The sequence below is a fragment of the Odontesthes bonariensis genome, chromosome 3 (genome assembly GCF_027942865.1).
Source record: "Odontesthes bonariensis isolate fOdoBon6 chromosome 3, fOdoBon6.hap1, whole genome shotgun sequence".
NCBI lineage: Eukaryota > Metazoa > Chordata > Actinopteri > Atheriniformes > Atherinopsidae > Odontesthes > Odontesthes bonariensis.
In genome coordinates, this window is record NC_134508.1 from 11012693 (window position 1) to 11032733 (window position 20041).

Sequence of the window (20041 nt, forward strand, 5' to 3'; positions counted from 1 at the left end):
GCATTTTAATATGGCGCCGTGAGGTCACTGCCTGTTCAGCAACAGACACGGCAAGGCACTGGGGAGAGCCACAAAAAGTATGCCTGAACTACTACTTATTTATGACAATAACCTAATAACACAAACCAAACGTAACAATAATAATAAAGAATAAAACCTCAAACGGGTTTTTCTGGATTTGTACTTTTCTGGCTTGACAAGCTCACTTCATCCACTACAGACGATGCAATTTGAGTAGGCAGTCGAAAAAAAAACATTTAAGAATTAATTCCGGAACGGAAACGACATTACAAAACATACATTCTTTGGAAAACCTATTTTTGACAGATTATGGGGAACTCTCAGCTGCAAAGCCAGTCAATGTGGAAGTTTCAAATGAGCAAATGACTATCACAAGTCAAATGAGACATGCAGATATTGTCAAACCAAATATTTGGTAATACATGTGAAACATGTCTGTGCTGACTCTGTATTTGACATAAAAACAGAATGCATTCCATCGGTTCGTAAGGCTTTTGCACAGAATACCTTCTATGAACTGCATTTATAGTTTCAGTAAAATCTTTTGTTTTATTTAGAAACACATTTAGACTGTACAGCCATTTTCAGTTTCCAGGTTGAATGATATGATACAATAAAATCAGTACACCACATAAAAAAATAATGTAGAAACATATGACCTATGTATTCACGGCAGGGGACGTATCATATTACAATCAAAAGGTACCCTCTCAAACACACACGCACACACACATGCGGGTCTTTACCACTCATTTTCTTCTAATAGTAAACATGGCCCACATGAACACATAATGAGCCGTATCACATCGCCACTTACAAGAAATCCTTGCACATTTGGTATGACTCAGTCAATTTTATGTTTAAAGTGGACGTTTTAAACCAAAATTTAAAAAAAAGTTAAAATAAAAAACGTTAAAAAAGGAGATATGCAACAATATATCCAGTTCTGGTATCATTCACAAAGTGCATTTTAACATCTGTATCCGTGTTTAAAACTGTGTTCAGCACTGACAGAGCAAAACAACTCAGGATTCTTCTCATTCACTCAGGCTCACATTTTAAGTTATTTGCTCGTAAAAACATTCACAATTTCTTTTTTTTTTTCTTTTTTTGACAAGTGGTTTCTGGAATTGCTGCTTCACACAGTAAAGCTGTCCAACAAGGAGTAATTAAAAAAAGAAAAGTGTATAAGGACGAATAAACATAGCAACCTTTGTATAATGCTCAGCGGAGAAAAACAAGCCTTCGAATTTTCGTCGAAGCTTCAGATGAACTTATGTCTTCACTGTTCTTAACAACACAAAACAAAAACAATGAAAATAACGCACTTTTGTTTCTCTGCGGTCGCTTCTTCGAACTTTCTCACTCGTTTTTATGACCATATAATTGGAAGGTAAAAAACACCGTAGTGTCATAATGTCCACGAGAGCCTTATTTCAGGAGGCACCGCATGTTGCACGCTTCAACCGCTGAGCGACCTGTTTAGATCTGAGAGGTGCTGGTATGATCCATAAATCCACAGGGAGTCCAATTTCTCGGTCAGTTATTTGCGTGGTCTGACGTGGCGCACCACTTTGTCCTCAAATACTCCCTTCATTGTCTTCTCTATCTGCTTGAGGAAGACTTGTGGAATCCGACCGCACAGGGTGTTGACGGTGTCCAGGAACTTGGTCTGGATGGGATAGAAGAGTGACTGGAACATGTTGTCCTCGAAGGGGAACTGCAGAGACACAGACATAGCGCTGTTTCAGCACAGATCCCAAAACCAATTCATTCTAATGGTTGCTAATGGAACCCATTGCATGCTAAATGGTGTTTACAAGTTCTGTCGGCGGGGGTTGGGGGCGGGCCTCTGTATTAATCATATTTTACAGCCCAGCCCGTCTTTAAAGAGGCTTATCTCAGCAGAGCAGAGGGAGCAGACTTTGCCTGCCGGTGAAAACGAATTCTAAAATTAAAACTGACCCAGATTGTTTGACGGGAGCAGGAGAGAATTAGTATCACAGAATCGATAGTCGGATCTGGTCTTTTTATGAGCTAAAGGAGCATTCTGTGCATTATCCCGACCCGAACCAATTCTTGGAAGGTGCATATATATATTTTTTTGTCTTCACTTTTAACAAGTCAGAGCTTGAAGTTTAAAATGCGAACACACTCAGTTAGGTTCTGTTTGTTTGCTGACAGTGGATCAACTCTACCCTCAAACCACTCACTGACATAAAAAGACTGCCATGCATACAAATAACTTGGCATCGCTTGAGAAGATTCACTTTTGCTGTGCCGTCAAAGGAAAAGCACAGCTGCAAGCAATAACGTCAGCGGATATACCAGACCCAGGGGTTGACGCACATAAATGGAATGCAGCCATCGCTGATGGGACTGGTTAAACTTGTGAAAGTGGAGCATTTCTGCAGCCACTCAGATGGCACTGTGGATACTAGAGGCAAATCAAAGCAAGGACCTGACCCCTTGACCCTAGTGAGTAAATATTAAAATAGTCTGGGGGCACCTGTGGCACGGCAGGTAGAATGATTGACAGCGCTCTGGTACAGCTCCATAGATTTGTAGAATCAATGCCAAGGTACAAGAAAGCCATTATGATGGCCTAACGCCTCATCCAAACACTTTGTCATACTTGTTTCTTTAAAGGAGCAAATAATATCATCGCAAAGTAAATATCGAAGCAAAGTAAAGCCCACAACCCTGGAACTTTGTGTGGGGCATGTGATATTATCATTTAATTGCTTGCTCTGGATTTGGTGGGAATTAATGAAGCCGTCTGATATAGGATTTAATCACTTAACTAGTGAAAATGATCAAAAGCTTTTTCTGCTTCAACAGAGGGCGCTATGCATCAGCACTAAACCAGTGAGGTGACCTGGGGGAGGGAAACCTCCTGGAATACTCACGTCACGTATTCCATCATAGACTACTTTGAATGCTGGCTGCTTGTCATCGTGATACACGCCGCGGTTGCCGTGGAGGATGGACACGCCCTCCTCCTCTGCCCCTTTACAGTTGCTCCCATACATACAGTGGTCAGGCCTGTAGTTCCACTGGCAGGCAAAGATGTAGAGACACTCTGTGGAGAAAGAAGCTCATCAGACCAAAACACACGCACATCATGAATGATCTATCACACCAGACATTGTTTTAGTGAGTTCAAAACACATCTTTCCATCTACACAGTTAAGAGGGGTCTGTATCTGAAATATCCATATACAGCAAGTAGAATGGCCCTCTTACCCAATTCAGACTTTATCAGTATGGTAATCAAACGGGTAGCTTTAACCATAATCCCCAACTTTTATAGGATTTTCTTAAAAAGAATAATAAGAAAAAGAGGTATTTTTTTCAAAAGAAAATTTGAAAATACCAGCCCTCCACAGCTAGCAGCAGGAATTGCCTTTATTGCCAAAACTATTCACTCACCCATCCAGATAATTAAATTGAGGTGTTCCAATTACTTCCATGGCCACAGGTGTATAAATTCAGCACCGAGGCATGCAGACTGCTTCTTTAAACATTTGTGAAAGAACGGCTCGCTCTCAGGAGCTCAGTGAATTCCAGCGTGGTACCGTAATAGGATGCCACCTGTGCAACAAGTCCAGTCGTGAAATTTCCTCGCTACTAAATATTCCAGCGGATGCTGAGGCGCATAGTGCGCAGAGTTCGCCAACTTTCTGCAGGGTCAATCGCTACAGACCTCCAAACTCCATGTAGCTTTCAGATTAGCTCAAGAACAGTGCGTAGAGAGCTTCATGGAATGGGTTTTCATGGCTGAACAGCTGCATCCAAGCCACACATCACCAAGTGCAATGCCAAGCGTCGGATGCTGTGGTGTAAAGCACGCCGCCACTGGACTCTAGAGCAGTGGAGACGCGTTCTCTGGAGTGACGAATCACGCTTCTCCATCTGGCAATCTGATGGACGAGTCTGGGTTTGGCAGTTGCCAGGAGAACGGTACTTTACGAACTGCATTATGCCAAGTGTAAAGTTTGGTGGAGGAGGGATTATGGTGTGGGGTTGCTTTTCAGGAGCTGGGCTTAGTTCCTTAGTTCCAGTGAAAGGAACTCTGAATGCTTCAGCATACCAAGAGATTTTGGACAATTTCATGCTCCCAACTTTGTGGAAACAGTTTGGGGGGTGGCCCCTTCCTGTTCCAACATGACTGCGCACCAGTGCACAAAGCAAGGTCCATAAAGACATGAATGAGCCAGTTTGGTGTGGAAGATCTTGACTGGCCTGCACAGAGTCCTGACTTCAACCCGATGGAACACCTTTGGGATGAATTAGAGCGGACACTGCGAGCCAGGCCTTCTGTCCAACATCAGTGTCTGAGCTCATGAATATGCTTCTGGATGAATGGTCAAAAACTCAACTCAACTTTATTTATAGAGGCCTTTAAAAACAGCCGTGGCTGAAACAAAGTGCTGTACATGAATAACAACACGAAGTGCAAGGCTTAAAACATAAGAACAATGTAAAAACAATAATCAACAATAACAATATCAAAAACAATAAAAACAATAAAGCAATACCAGAAACAGAGTCTCGTGCTGGGTTAAAACCCAGTGAATAAAATGGGTTTTAAAACGAGTTTTAAAAATGGACAGTGAAGGGGCTTGTCTAATGTGGGGTGGGAGAAAAATTCCCCTAAACACACTCCTAAACCTTGTGGAAAGCTTTCCCAGAATAGTTGAGGCTGTTATAGCTGCAAAGGGTGGGCCGACGTCTTATTAAACCCTATAGATTACGAATGGGATGTCACTTAAGTTCATATGCGTGTAATGGCAGATGAGATGAAATACTTTCAGTGTATGTAGTCCACGTGTTTTTCAGTTTTCTTATTCAATATTTTACTGTTTATTAAGAGTCTGTGGCTGCTATTAATTCACAAAAATGTCAAATGACACTGCTGGTGTTTGAATAGATAAAACACCTAAAAGTTCAATTGAGACAAAAAGTGTGGCTAAACATAACAGTGCAGATGTCATGTCGAGTGCAGGTTATGAATGTGGCAAAATGTACACTCAGCACACTGTGTGTGTGTGTGTGTGTGTGTGTGTGTGTCTCTCACATGTTTACAGCTGTCCCATCCCTCTGCACCTCCACTGGTCTTGCTGTGGCAGTGTAAACTCCCATCTCATTTCCCAACTTTAAACGTCCTCTCCACCTCTCCTCACCTCTTAGTCCCTCCCAATTAAATTTACAATGTGGGATTACAGTGTCATGTCCCTCTTAGACGCCGCAGATTCCAAAAAAAAAAAAGCTTCCATAAAGAAAACGCTCCCACGTTCATGTGCATTCTAGGAAGTGTCACAATATTTTGCCGAGATCGATTTTCAGGTTAGAGGTGGGAGGACGGAGGAGACGATGAGATGAGCCTTAAGAGCTTGAGTTTCACCGTCTTAACTGGCCTCTTTGGCTGCTCCTGTGAACATGTGGATATGAAGCCTGTCTGCTGTGGTGTGCAGGGAGGAGATGAGCATTACTACTTCTGCTCACTTTGCTCCTTTGCATTGGATTTGCCTAACCTCCAGTGGTTGTTGAGTTAGAAAAATGGTACCACCTTCTTTGTTTTAATTGCAGATTAATATACTGCTGGCTGTGAATGTGTTCATCGTGAACATCCAGCGTAAGAAGCGACATAACAAGTTGCTGTACATTCTTATCAGATCTCATCTTTGTAGTTCCAGTGAAGAAAGTAACAGGTGACAAAGATAACATGGATCAAATGATCAGCTCCATTTGATTCCTTTGAAACGCCTTCTTCGTCGTGTTCACATCTGCTGAGAAAGAAAAATTCTCCACAACTCCAAAGAGTTCAGAGTCTTGTTGATTGACTTGTATGCAGATTGCTCTGGAGGGGTGCAAAACAGACTGGTTCTTTGTCTCACTGCAGATGGTCCTGAGCACTTTATGCCCACATCTGGCTGCTGCAGCTGGAACTCAGCCGGCTGCTGCCTGCAGCCACGGTCAATTGTGCCAGCTGAGCCACAATCATGACAGACTGGCTGGAGAATGGTGCAGTTTTAGTGAGCATTTGTGCCTGGGATCTTAAAATGGATATATAGCCCGCATTTTGCTATATATGCATTATAGTTTGCATATATATTATTGTAGAGTTTGATATTACTTAGCCTTTCTGTGTTTTCTGTGTCTTTTCTATAAATACACTAGTAAAAAAAAAAAACACTGTACCTGGATTGTAGTGGAAGATAATGTTGAGGAGGTCCTGATCTCCCCAGGTGATGTGGTTCTTGTACTTCTGGTAGAGTGGATGGAGAAGATCCTCCCATGACAGACCACTGGGAATCATACTGTTCTAAAATACCAACATCAACAAAAACAGCTCAACAGCAGCCTTAAAAAGAAAAGAAAAGAAAAAACATCAAAGGAGGAGCACATTTATATTCCACTTTCCATTTACAATCTACTGCCAGTAAAGCTGCTAAATTGAGTTCTGAGGGCAGAAGTCTTTGATGCTGGCGTGGTAATCTGCAAGGCTTCAGTCCCAGCCACTCAGAGCACTCAGCGTTTGACTCGCGCTCAAAGAAACAAACGCTTTCAGAATGCAAAAGGGAAACTGGAGCCCATTTTAGCTTTCTCCTAATCAGAGGGTTGGGAAGCAGCATAACAAGTAACAAGTAAGTCTGGACTTACTTTAAACAGCGTGCTGCGGATCCTCGTGAGATTCATGAGCATGACACCAGAGTTGACCCCTGTGACTCCATAGTAAGGGTGGCGGGCAAACCGGCTGTACCAGCCTATCTTGGGCACCTCGTGCTCTGGGGCCATTGCTGCCAGTTGGGTGCCGTTGAAGGAATTCAGGAGTCTCCAGAGATCATCCATGGGCCTCAGGAACAGCACGTCAGTATCCACGTAGAGCAATGAGTCCACATCTTTAAGGATTACCTGAGAGTAAAATTCCAGTCATCAGCATCTTAGACCGAGCGGAGAGTAACAGTTCAACAGTTCAGAGCTGTCTAATGAAAGAAACAGAAAAATGTGTGAATTAGAGCACCTTTTTTTTTTTTAGGAAATTGGCCACAATAATATCCACTTACACTTTACAAAAAAGAAGGAACTTTGGAGCATGTATTTGTGTAGTTGAGCAAAACTTGGTGTGTTAGTCTGGTTAGCCTGATTTTATATGATTCCAGTCATATCAGCAATTTCCTCCGGGATCAATAAAGTTTTCTGATTCTGATATTAACGTATTTACATAGTGAGAGAAATGCTGCGGTCTTACAGGAAGGAAGAGTCTCTGAGCAGCACAGGGCTTGAAGAGCTTCTTCCACTCATCAGCGTTGCCCACAGAGAAGGAGATGGGGTAGATGCTGTACTGGAACTTGGCTGAGACGGAGATGGGCCACTGGTTCAGCTGCAAGCGAAGCAACACATCAATAATTAGACAGAGAAAGCGTCTAATAGACATCGATCAAGGCAGGATGTGTGAGAAAAAAAATAAAATCCGGATCAACGATAGCTATACTGAGAGCAGATCTATTAGTTTTGGAGTACTGTTTGGTTCTTTGTGGAACACATGCAGACACCAGCAGTTGTTTTTAATCAAAAAGCTATAGTCTGAACAAGGCGAAGCACCTTAAAGCCCAGAGTGCATTGTGGAAGTTCATGACAAACTTATTAGTAGGAGCTAAACCATTCCAAAGGTCATCACTGAGAAACTGTTTCAAAGAATGAGTTAGCCTCAAGCTGTTGGCAAACACATTCACCGTGTCTCCTGCAGCTGGTCATAAGCTCTTCGCTGTTCAAAGACAGTATGGGCAACATTATCAGAGCCTCCACTACCTGGACTCCCGGGAATTTCAGCACATAGCAGTGATGCAGCCAGACACGAAGGCAGGCTCACAAGTTGAGGATTTTAACTTTAAGCTACTTAACGCAGTGTTTGATGTCCATTCACTGAAGTGGCTTTAATAGACTTTTAGTTACAGCATCAATGGAACTAATCAAAGCCATGCAAGAAAAGGTGACTTTGAAGAGATACGTGGTACTGGAGAAAAGGCAGGATGTCTAGGTGATATATTACGCCTATGCCTTGAGATAAAAGAGCTTTATGCCTGTACTAGGGTGAGTTAGAGAGTTAAAACTGCTCTCATCTTGATATCATCCATTACAAAGAGACGAGTGTTTAAAATACGCAGCAAAAAAAATAAAAATCTGAAATCGGAGCCTTTTCAAATAAGCCAAAGGTAAAATAAAAGCAGACTGTGATGCAATGTAAATATAGGACTTGGCATTGGCACACTAGAGGTGTCTTACCCTTTCCTCAAACTGTGGGGCCAAGGGGTCCTCTGCAAAAATGTGAAACTTAATCTTCTTCAGGCTGAACAGCAGGGCTGATTTAAGCATAGTGAGCGTTTCGTCCAGACGATTCCCACAGGCTACCACGGCCAAGTGCATGACCTCCTGGGCCCGGGTGCGCTTGCTCGCAGGTCGGGCAACAATATTTCGTGATCGACTACAAAACACAGTGACACAAAAGTCTTTGTCAAGAAGAAAATCAGAAAAACCTTCAGTAACCTCTGGTATATTATCGTTTCAATGAAATGTGACAACAAAGAGGACACACAAGTAAAGCAACAGCCAACATTAATGCAAGGAATGAGGGTTGTGTCATTTTTCTTCACCCAGCAGTGTTTTCAGATCAAAATGAACCCAGGCCTCCTGAGCGCAGTCTGGAGGGAGGGGGTTTAGATCCGCTGACCATTATGAAACATATCATAAATCATATCATATATATCACATCTAAACTGGTCTGTGTGCTGCAGAACTTAAGATGAGCAATTTGAGTTATTTGATAGACTTTCCCAACATGTCTTATTGATTGTATTCGGGAAGTGTATGTATTCTGCCTAAAAATGTTGTGTAGGGGGGGGCGGTCTGTGGCGTAGTGGGTACAGCAGGCGCCCCATGTACAGAGGCTATAGTCCTCGCTGCAGCTGGCCCCGGTTCGAATCCCGCATCGGACGGCCCTTTGCTGCGTGTTATTCCCCCTCTCACTGCCCCCTGCTTCCTGTCTCTCTTAGCTGTCCTATATAATAAAGGCATAAAAAGTCCAAAAAATAATAATAATTGTTGTGTATGTAAACATTACATATTGACATGACATGTTACAAGAAACTGGAAATATACTTTTAAGTATCTTCATCTTCAAATGTCCATGTTAATTAAACCTTGTGCTGAAGATTCAGATTACAGTGTCCGTTTCTTTCATTTTCATTTTTCCTTTCCCTTCGCAGAGAAAGGTCTTTGTGAAACAAAATACATTTGCCATAAAATTCACAATCGCTCCCGATTATTGGTCATATGTGCCTAGGGTGGGGGCAAGAAAGTATATACAGCAATGTGATCAGCACTAGTGGATTTATCTGTATGAGATATGTGACATGCCACACAAAAATGATGTAAACAGAAATATATAAACAGTGCCAAATGCACAGTGAAGAAGCATCTTGAAAATACCATAAAGCTGCACACTTTACAAAGAAGACGCAGTGCAAGCATGTACTTGGCCCATTAACTGTTGAGATGTTAAACTGAAAGGGCAGTTCAGCCCATTCTTGTAGAGCCAGAGCACCTTTGGGGGTCTTGGGGCAATTCTCTGGTTTGCATTACTGTGGTCACACCTATGCAAGCTAATCAAACCAAGAGGCCCAAAGCATTGTGATTAAGCATTTCCAGACAGTCCAGATCTTGATTTTACAACCACAGCGTAACGCGACAATAAAATAAAAAAAAAATTTAATTTTAAGAAAATAAAATAAAAATCACTGAATTCTGCTATACCAGCATGTTTGATGGTTTCCCACACAGAACTTTAGAAGGGGTCGAATGTTTTGAGCATTTTTTTCACGCAGGCAGCAGCGTTGCAGCACAGGACAACAAGTCAACATCAGTCAACAACTCGATGCCTCTAGCGCGCACGTGTACTGGAACAATGGTCAAATGAAATAGTCCGGTCAAACTCTGGCCAAAGCTCGACTCTACTGTGCATGCAGCCATACTGAAAGTGTAGTTCCATTTCTGAGGAGGCGTACGTCCGGGCACTGAGGAGCTATGACACAGACTACTACATGGGGTAGAAAGCTGCAATGGAGGCTTTGATCTGACATTCAGGCATAAATCAAGCTTAAAGGTCTCTGACCACAGGGGGACGTTTGGATGTAAGGGGTTATTCCCAGAATGGGCAGCTTGATGGTTCTTGCCGGTGGACTGTCTCATGATACATAATGACAGACAGCGGCGTCGAACAGGGGGGAAAAGTCAGACTGATTCACAGGGTCCAGCCTACAGGGGGGGCCCTAAGGGAAATTTTCTTCTTCTTTCGTTTTTTAAAAATCATTTTTTAAATAATATCAATATATGTTGGTAATTTATAAAAATCCAATGTTCTCTGGAAATACATCTGTTGAAATGTATATCCCAGCCTGCCAATAGGCTATAATCTATATCAGACACCCCCATTATTAGTGCGCATTGGTTTAGTCCGCCCTCTGGCGGACTTTTGATTGTACATGCGCCATAAATTTCACTCATTTCATTATTAGGCATTAAACGCAGCAGCCGGCACATGAGAGATGTCATCCAAAAAAAAAAAAAAAAAAAAAAAAATCAGGCTTTCAGAAAAGAGAAGAAAGGCAAGAGAGACAAAATGAAGGAAATCAACTGCTTACTGATTTCTTTCCCAAGAAAGGTGAGCCCAAATGTCAAAATTACAGCCTACAGTAACTGATTATCCCATTCACATTCCGTTGCATACCACTGTGATACCAGCCATGGCCGTAGCCAGCTATGAGGAAAGCGAGGTCTGGACCTCGCTAATTTTCAGGGATTTTTTATTTTTTTATTTTTTTAATCTCGGTTTTCGCATACACGTTTCAATTGACGTTTGTGTTGACATCACTTTCGTGAATGTGTGAGTGCGTGGTACCATTTGAAAGGTCTGTTTCTGCCCTTTCCAACGGTGTGTATAACACGTGTGTGCGCTCCGTAGTCGGTGAGAAAAGTACCGTCAACATAGTAGCTGCATACCAGTAATCAGTAATAGAAAAATTAGACGAATTTGACGAACGATTTCCTCGGCCACTCTGCAGTGCAGCGGCGATTGCTATATACTGACGGAAAGCTCAGCTCGAGCTCTTTAGAATGATATGATTGTTATATCGATGTCATGTATGGTTCGTGAATAAAGAAGACAGCACCTTGTTATAGCAATGCACATTTATGTAGGCTGGAGACAATTTTTCACATCTAATTTAGTAATGAATTCAATATAGCCCATAAATCTTTATAGGTTGTTTAGCAACAGCTATAGCCTACAATATGCATCTATCCATCTATATTTAACTCTATTTTTTTTATATTGGTTAGTTAGCCTTACTCTATGCCTGGCCAAATGGCCTTTGCTTGTACCAAACATGTGTATGCTTGCAGTGGGAAATAATCAGGTTCTTTTTAGCTATGGGTTCTTGTTACATTATAATGGTTTATTTTGCTACTAGCCTCAATGTGCAACACTGCTATATATTAAAAACTATATAATTAAAAAAAAAATATATATATATATATATATATATTGTAAAAATTTCGGCGCGTGCTGTGCGCGCGCATCATGGACCTCGCCTATTCCTAAATCCTGGCTAAGGCCCTGATAGCAGCTGAAGTCAAATAATTAAAAAATAATCTCTCATTTTGTTGGCTACCACATAATTGTGAAATAGAAGCCATATTTGTCTTAAATGTATTTATTTTCATAATAACTATTAGCCTATACAAGTGTCCCAAAAGCCTAACATAGGGTCGATGTTGGTTCAAATATGCATGGTAGTGGTTGTTCCTGGGGCCCCAAATTTGGTGCTACGCCCCTGATGACAGATGGCCTTTCCTTGAAAAAACAAGAAACTTTACACTTGATGCACAAAACTTCCATTGGTCTTCTGTTGGTTATTTATATATTCGTTATAAGGCGACAAACAGCACAATAAATATTCAATGAGATCAAATGTACAGAATGTAGAGTGGGTGATATAAGGTCAATGTCTTTTATAAGCACTTCCACCTCTCTTCTTCCAATTTAATCTCGTCAATGAGCCAACATGTCACTGTGAAGCAGTAACACCCTGGCACTACACTTTTTCTTTTTTCTTTTTTTTTTTTTTAAAAGACAGGGGCTCTCGGATTTCTCACTGGACTCTGTTCTGCCATGCTGAGATATTTATCCGATGTCGAAACTTTGCCCTCGAGGCAAAGCAAAGGCTGCTGTTGAGTTAAAACACACTCAGCAGTGCGTAGTGCCTCCCAGTGTAATAATAGGAAAACATTTGTGTAATGGAGGAGCCTGAAGCCAAGGTCAACATCATCTTCTCGTCCTCCACAAAGACACGCAAATGCATGGGGCTTGTTGTAATGCCAACCAGTTGAGTATAAATGTTGCCATAGCCGTAGGGGGGAAAGGGCCGGCAAACAGAGAACAACAGAGAACTTTTTGTTTCAGCAGGCCCAGTTGGAGGGAAACAGCGAAGGCAAATGGCTCCACAATAACAAAAAGACAGGGATTTCCTCTGAGTCTCGACAGGAAGGAAGAAGAGTGAAATTTGACAGGTGGGTTTTGCAGGGCTGTCTCCGAGCGTGACACTTGGTTTTCTGCATGACTGAGGGACAATGATGCTCTGCAGATAAGCGTGAACGAAAAGGTGCTGGGAAACCTGTCCGCCGTGCCTCCAAGGCCGACGCTCTGTTAAAGCTGCTGAACACACACGTCGCCATTTCCTCCCCAGAAAATGCAATCCATTTCTCTGACGAGAGAGCAATCGCACCGCAATTAGTCATGCAAAGCAAACAAAATGCTTTCTGCATCCAAGTTCCATTGCTGAGTAAAGCATGGGCTTGACACGCACGACGCCCTGTGTTACGGCACTTTCCCCACATCTGGAAGCAGTCAAAAAGAAAAAAAAGAAAAAGAAAAAAAGAAGCCCGGCAGAGGTACAAAAGGACTGAATTTATTACAGGCTGCAGAGCGAGCAGAAGAGGAGCTCCCTGCCTGCACAGCACCACAGCCAGCCCCTTTTTAATATATAAGGACAAAAAAAGAAGCAGCTTTAAAGATAATGCCAAAGAAAAATGTTCTCGTGCAGAGTGAAGAACCAAAGAAACAACTCCACCAAAGAACCCCCTTGAGGGCATTTAATCTTCTCGAATGTAACTGGGTCATTCGGAGGACGAATCCAACATGTTCCCTTCGGTTTGAAGCCGTGAGTAACAAAGCCGTTCACTGAACATGCTCAGATGACGACGTGTTGCGGAAACAAAACTGAGCTTCTCAGAGCAGGTACGCAGTCCAAACTGCAGGAAAATTTGAGCAAGGGGTATTACCCGACTTCAGAGTTTGGTCACAAAGATGACTCGAAGAACAAGGAAACATTTCAGTTGTTGTCCTCGCCGATTGTAACTCATCGGGATATCCAGTTGGGATGTCCTAAAACAAATGTGTGATGAGTCAGACTAGTCTGTTAGCCCAAGATGTGCTGACTAAACCTGATGGAAATTTATACGCCTGGTCAACGCTTCTTTCCCCAGAGGTTTTTAACACAATGTCTGACATAATTTGGTCAAAATACTACAGAAAGACGGTACAATGGCAAATTTTTCCTCTATGAATCTATACCTCTTGCTGGCGAGGCCAGTTTTCAGTGCGGGGTGTGGCCAGCTTGACTTGACTCGACCCCATCTCTTGCACAGGGTCTGTTTCTTTTGAGATCTGCAGTGCAATAACCCTCGAACCACATGGTTACTGTATCACAGAGAATACAGTTCATAGCCTGAGGGCTCAGACTAACACACCAAACTCAAAGCAAAACACATGACTGGCAATTTTTTCCAGTCACTCTTACAATGTAACGCTGGTAATGTTAGCTGGTTCATTGCTGCAGCATGAGTCACACTTGAAGTTGGGTGAAGATGAAGATGAAAATGAATTTGAGGAGGTCGGATGCGTCTTCTCTGAGCTAGAAGGGTGACGTAGAAATCCTTTGCACACCCGAACAGCTCAGTGAACTAGAAAATTCCAAACCAAGGACGCTCTGAACAAAGTGCCAGGGTTGTGTTTTGTTTTTGTCTTTTAAAAAAAAGAAAAAAAAAAAAAGAGTTATGGAGTTGGAATTAACTTCCACATAAATGCTCTCGAGCAAGTTTTCTAGTTTTTCCTCCACGATATGTCCCCTTTAAAACCTAAAAGATGGACAAACGGACTGGCACACATCTTTCCTCAGCTGATTACACCCCCCCCCCCGCCGCCGCAAAGCAAATAATCCCAGCTGCATTGGCTCGATCAACTCTAATTCGGTTGATAGCTGCTGGGACCGTTGGCAGTGCGACAGCTGCGGTCTGTAAGCTGCTAATTAGGATTGTTTCTTGGATAAACAGCTCATCACAGAGCATTCAAGCTATAGTGAGCTTGTCACTATAGGACGACACGCATCTCTTTATCTCGACGCTCTGATCGTTTTAAAGCCCAATGTTCTCCTGGCTAATTTTTCCAACTGGACAGCAGGTGGATGAAAAAATAAATGAAAAATTACCAAATTGTGTTGCAACTGGTTTGCATGAAACTAAATCCATAATTGGGGAGCTTAGATGTTTCCCAATATCTTATCACGAACCAGACATTGTTTCAGGTGAAAATGTGTGCTAACACAAGGCCTGTCGCTATCATTCTATAGTCAACTGAATGTAATTATTTGTGGGGTTTTTTACCAGTCTGCAACCCTTTTCTTATTCTACGAAGAAGGAGATTTCAGCGACGTGGAAGAGACAATCTGGCGGGTTTTTTTCCAGCAGAACGGCGTCGCTCAAAGGTGCCGAAGGCGCTAATCTGACTCCTGAAATGAATTGGAAAAGAGAACGAAAACCGTTCACCTCTGCGTGATAGATAACTAACAATGGCTGGTACGTTTCGACAAACACAACAGAATCCAACATAGCAAAACCGTTCTAAAGAGAAACACCCAAATGAATCTTTTCCTCTAAGAGCCGAGCGTATGCTAAAACCGCGGCAGGAACTTTACCGTTAGCCTCTAAAACTACAAATGGAGGTGAAAAACTCCAAATGAACTGAGAATGCACCGCTTAATGTCACAACTTTCAGAGAACTTTTCGTTAGTTTATTCTTTTTGATGGTCAAGAAAAATAGATAAAAGTATCAATCACAACTTTTTAGCACACAAGCTAATAACTAGCTTGGTTTAGCCAACGGCTGAAAACTAAGATATTTTACTGAAAAGAAAAATAAGAAAAGAAAAATTTAACTGAGATAATGGACAATCCGAACCCCGACTGTTCAGAGCTACAGCGCATTAAAGGGATAGTTTGCCTCTTTTGACATGAAGCTGTATGACATCCCATATTAGCAATATCATTTATGAACATTGACTTACCCCCCGCTGTGTCCTGTGAGCAGAGTTCCAGCCTCGTTTTGGCGTTGACGAAGGTAGTCCGGCTAGTTGGTTGGGGCTAAAACAATAAAGCGTCTTGCTTCTCAAGACAATATGTGTTCAAAAGAGTAATACATTTGCATCACAAAATCGTTCATCCAGAAAAAGTCAGACCTCACAATCGCTTGGCGCTATTTTCTTTCCCTTCGTATCAATGCGTTCAGCCACCTGCCGACAGCTGCACCTGTTACGGTGTTTACTGCTCGGAAGCAGGGGACTGCTCGGTCTGCACGGTTTACACAGCCCGTAGTAATACGAAGGGAGAGAAAATAGTGCCAAGCGATTGTGAGGTCTGACTTTTTCTGGATGAATGATTTTGTGATGCAAATGTATTACTCTTTTGAACGCATATTGTTTTGAGAAGCAAGACACTTTATTTTCCGGACCCTAGCAAACTAGCCGGACTACCTTCATCAACGCCAAAACGAGGCTGGAACTCGGCTCACAGGACGCAGCAGGGGGTAAGAAGATGTTCATAAATGATGTTGCTGATATGGGATGTCATACAGCTTCATGTCAAAAGAGGCGAACTATCCCTTTAAGTTTCGGTGGCTCTGGTATTCAAAGAAAACTGCTCATCACTAGATAAATGCTGCTACCAGTAAAGGCTGACATTCTTATTGACATGATTAGTCTCCCTCTACACTTTAACTTTCAAACCCCGCTCTTCAGAAACGAGTCTTTTCTATATCTCTGTTTCGACATCAAGTGACTCACACTCTAGTAATTTGAAAGAGAGTTCGCCAAACTTGCAGACAGACCGCTGTTCTCGTGATGAGGCTCACACAAGCACCCTCTCGAAGCACGTCAGGCTCCTCAGGCAAGCAGGGAGATTTCAAACCACTCCGAGTGGAAAGAGTGCTCAGTCATGCGAGATGACATTTTTATAGCTCCGCATAATGCCACCGCGAGAGAGTGACTACTTTACTGCTGGAAACCCTGCTTAACTATATCTGAAGTGACAAGGCAGGGGATTTGTTTCAACACAAAACATCAACACCAATCTAATCCTGCAGATGCACAGATATATACGCTCATGTGAAAAAGAGAGCACACCCTCTTTCCCTTCTAAGGCTTCGCATAGCATGAGATAATAAAAACAGAAAAAGTGTTCGATCCTTGCTAAGGCTTGACGTGAGGTAAATACAATATTAGGTGACCAACAATGCATGACATATTACACCAAGTCACCTACTCAGCAAAGGCCGAGCCAGAAACTAAGTACACCCTGAGTTCCTCCAAAGGGAATAAGAGGACATGCATTCAGGTGTGTGTTAACACAATGCCAAGGAGGAAAGACATCAGCAATTATCTTAGAGAAGCAATTGTTGCTGCTCATCAGTCTGGGAAGGGTTACAAGGCCGTTTCCAAACTAATTAGAGTCCATCATTCTACAGAGAGAAAGATTATTCACAAACATTCAAAACAGTTGTCAATCCTCCCAGAAGTGCACATCCCAGAAGGTTCACAACAAGGTCAGACCGTGCAATGGGCCTCAGTTAGCATGTTAAATGTTAAAGTTTCTTTAACATTTAACATCCGGGTTGCAGGAGAAAGCCTCTTCTCTCTAAAAAGAAAATGGCAGCACAGCTTAGGTTTATAAAGTTGCATCTGAACAAACCACAAGACTTCTGGAACAATGTCCTTTGGACAGAGCAGACCAAAGTGGAGATGTTTGCTCAGAATGCACAGCAGCACGTTTGGAGAAAACCAAACACAGCATATCAGCACAAACACCGCACACCAACTGTCAAGCACGGTGGTGGAGGGCTGATGGTTTGGGCTCGTTCTGCAGTCACAGGACCTGGGCACCTTGCAGTCACTGAGCCCACCATGAACTCCTCTGTATACCAAAGTATTCTAGAGTTAAATGTGAGGCCGTCTGTCTGACAGATAAAGCTCAGCTGAAACTGTGTCATCAACAGGACAATGATCCCAAACACAGCAGCAGATCTACAGCAGAATGTCTGAGAAAGTAAAAAATCAAGGTGTTGCAATGGTGCAGTCAAAGTCCAGACCTCAACCTGGCTGCAATGCTGTGGTGGGAAGATTTAATATCTATTTTATAAACTCAGATGCTGAAAATACCCATCAGAAGTGACCACGAGTGAGAACAACGTGTATTAACTGTTGAATGTTTCAATTCATACACTTAAAAGAAAAGCTGCAAAATCTCCCATTTGAGGAGATCCAACCAGGAAACGCTGGAACTTTTTTATAGATAAAAAGCTGCAGCATGCCGTATGTGGGGGGTGTATTTTTGGCCGCAGGAAGTCGTGTGATGTGACAAGAGGAAATTATATGATTTAAAAACAGGCATGTTTGTCTGTTAAGTAAGTTAGACAGGAAATCTGTCCACCAGGCAAATGGAAACGGCGAAGGGAAACCACAGAAAAATAAAACACTGATTGAAAAGTTTGCATTTTTCTGCATTTCTCAGTGCATTTCTGTGTAAACTAACTGGAATTATAAGGGGGCCAGTCGTTATTTCTTGTCCAAATTCTCAATATAGTTTTTTTTTCTATGTACACGACTGTATCCAAATACTTAAATACTTAAACCGCACCCTATTGTTCACAATCCTCTGGGCTGACACCCTCAGCTCGTACAAAAGAAAGTTGCTTCCTTTAATCGCAGCAGTCAGTCCAAAGCTTTTTCCAACCTGTTATGTTTTTTTTTTTTCTCCCCTTTCTCCAATTCCTTCCTCAACGACCACCGGTGACCCTTTCCAGCACATCTCCCTTATCAGCACTCAGCACACTCAGAGCGAGCGGTGTGCTCTCAGCGAGGACGTAAAGGTCCTTTCTCAAAGCAACGCCTCGATGGTTTTTATCTACCCCACAGTGTCCCCAGCCTCCAGTCTGGCTCTGGAGCTGAATACATATTACAGCCTGCCTCCAGAGCGGGTATCTCCGCAACCACATTGTCGTTTGCCATAATAGCATCGGCTGGCATTCATGCCAGCGGTGGGGGGGGGTAAAACCCAAGAGACGCAAATGAGGCTTTAATTAGAAAGCTGGGAGACATCCTTGGACAGAAACGGGAGCTGACAAATTCTGCCTTTTGTTTGAATTTGGAAGGCAGAGAAAAGCTTCTAACTATCCCCAAAAGGAGTGAGAGGGGGGGGGGGGGGGGGGGGGTTAACACCTGATGAGCTTTTTTTCCTCCCATCCACCATCCACATGGATTGTTTTGGCAGACTTTGACAAGAGCAAGCTCAACCGGATGGGTTTCCGTCCTCTGTAGTTTCCAGTAATATCTCACTGCTGCTTTAGTGCATGCATTTAACTCTGTGAGCCCCTAATTATTTGCAATCCAATGCGTTTCAAGGTTACATTTAGCCTCTTAAATCCGGTCAAGGACAGAGAAGATGCGTGACCCTACTTTCATATGACGAAGATGATCCCCATGTTGTGCTAGTGTGTGATATCTCCTCTGCAAACACTGCACATACTTCCGCATAATCATATTAGTCGTGCTCTCTGGTCCACATTGCAGCCAGATATTTGAGGAGCCCATCACTGAGTCCAATAAACTCGACCCCCCCCCCCCCCCCCCCCCCCTTTTTTTTAGTGAGAACTCAAGTGCAGCCAAGCAGATAAACACATGCACGTTGAATTGTGATCTGACAGATGAGGCTATGTTGAAGGACACAATCCATGCTGATTGATGGGTGGGGGGGCGTCTGAAGCCCTTTCTACTCAAAGTTAAACTTCATAGAGACCGGAAATATGGGAATGGAGGTGTAATGTGGAGAAGAGCGGACCGGAGGAAATGGGAGACACAAACTCCCCTCACCTCTTCGCTTTCACGCTGCCCCCTCTTTTAATCGCTCTCCCTTCTGTTCCTCTTTTGAGAGTCTCCTTCGCACCGACTCCAGCGGCCGTTTTCCTCGCAAACTTTGCCTCAGCATCGCTTCTCAGCTTTGAGGGCGACGGGAAGGATTCGCTGTCCTCCTCTTGATCCTCTTCAACTTCTCTCAGCAGCGGATCGTCCGCGGCGTTGCCCCCCAAAAAGTACAAAAGTAGGAAAACTCCGAAACACACGGCGATTACAACTACTTTGCAGTGGATCCGCATGGTGAGGGCGACTCGTTGCGGCTGGAAGAGGCGGTCGGGACGTCGCTCATGTCTGCGGTGGAGGGAGAGCAGCCACAGTTGACATTTTGTTACCGCTCCCCGCTCGCATTTTTTTTCAGATGATGATGGAGAGCGGAGAGCTGCCTCTCACAGCCCATAGAGGATTACACAGCGGAGGCGTGGCCTCTTCAGCTTTACCGTAATGATGGCAGTATGACCGCACCATTGTATTGTACGATCATTTTTTTTTTGTTTGTTTGTTTTTTATATGGAAGTTTTTCTGTGCCGTCAGAGTTTGAATACGAATTTCTAATATTGAATTTTTACAGCATCAAAATCAGACTTTGAATTTGAAAAAACAAACAGTGTAAAAAAAAAAATCAATTTCTAAAAACAAAAATCTGTGTAAAAAAATTCAACATC

General features: G+C 42.8%; 1 protein-coding gene across 1 annotated transcript; it reads right to left on the reverse strand.

Moving 5' to 3' along the window:
* Nucleotides 1-550: 550 nt before the first annotated feature.
* gxylt2 (glucoside xylosyltransferase 2) lies at nucleotides 551-19755 on the reverse strand. Its single transcript, XM_075460255.1, has 7 exons — nucleotides 19338-19755; nucleotides 8311-8509; nucleotides 7277-7408; nucleotides 6688-6939; nucleotides 6226-6349; nucleotides 2931-3103; nucleotides 551-1741 (listed from the first exon to the last, which is right to left on the reverse strand). Exons 1-7 carry the CDS (start codon nucleotides 19616-19618, stop codon nucleotides 1565-1567), a joined length of 1338 nt encoding a protein of 445 aa, XP_075316370.1. The 5' UTR covers nucleotides 19619-19755; the 3' UTR covers nucleotides 551-1564.
* Between the last annotated feature and the right edge of the window lie 286 nt (nucleotides 19756-20041).

Bases quoted from the DNA above. Each gene is read 5' to 3' on its own strand.
- gxylt2 (XM_075460255.1), bottom strand. From the start codon at position 19,618: ATGCGGATCCACTGCAAAGTAGTTGTAATCGCCGTGTGTTTCGGAGTT. The intron at 8,510-19,337 runs GTGAGGGGAGTT...TGTGTTTTGTAG, and splicing joins GGCAGCGTGAAAGCGAAGAG to TCGATCACGAAATATTGTTG. The intron at 3,104-6,225 runs GTACAGTGTTTT...CTTTCTCCACAG, and splicing joins TATCTTCCACTACAATCCAG to AGTGTCTCTACATCTTTGCC.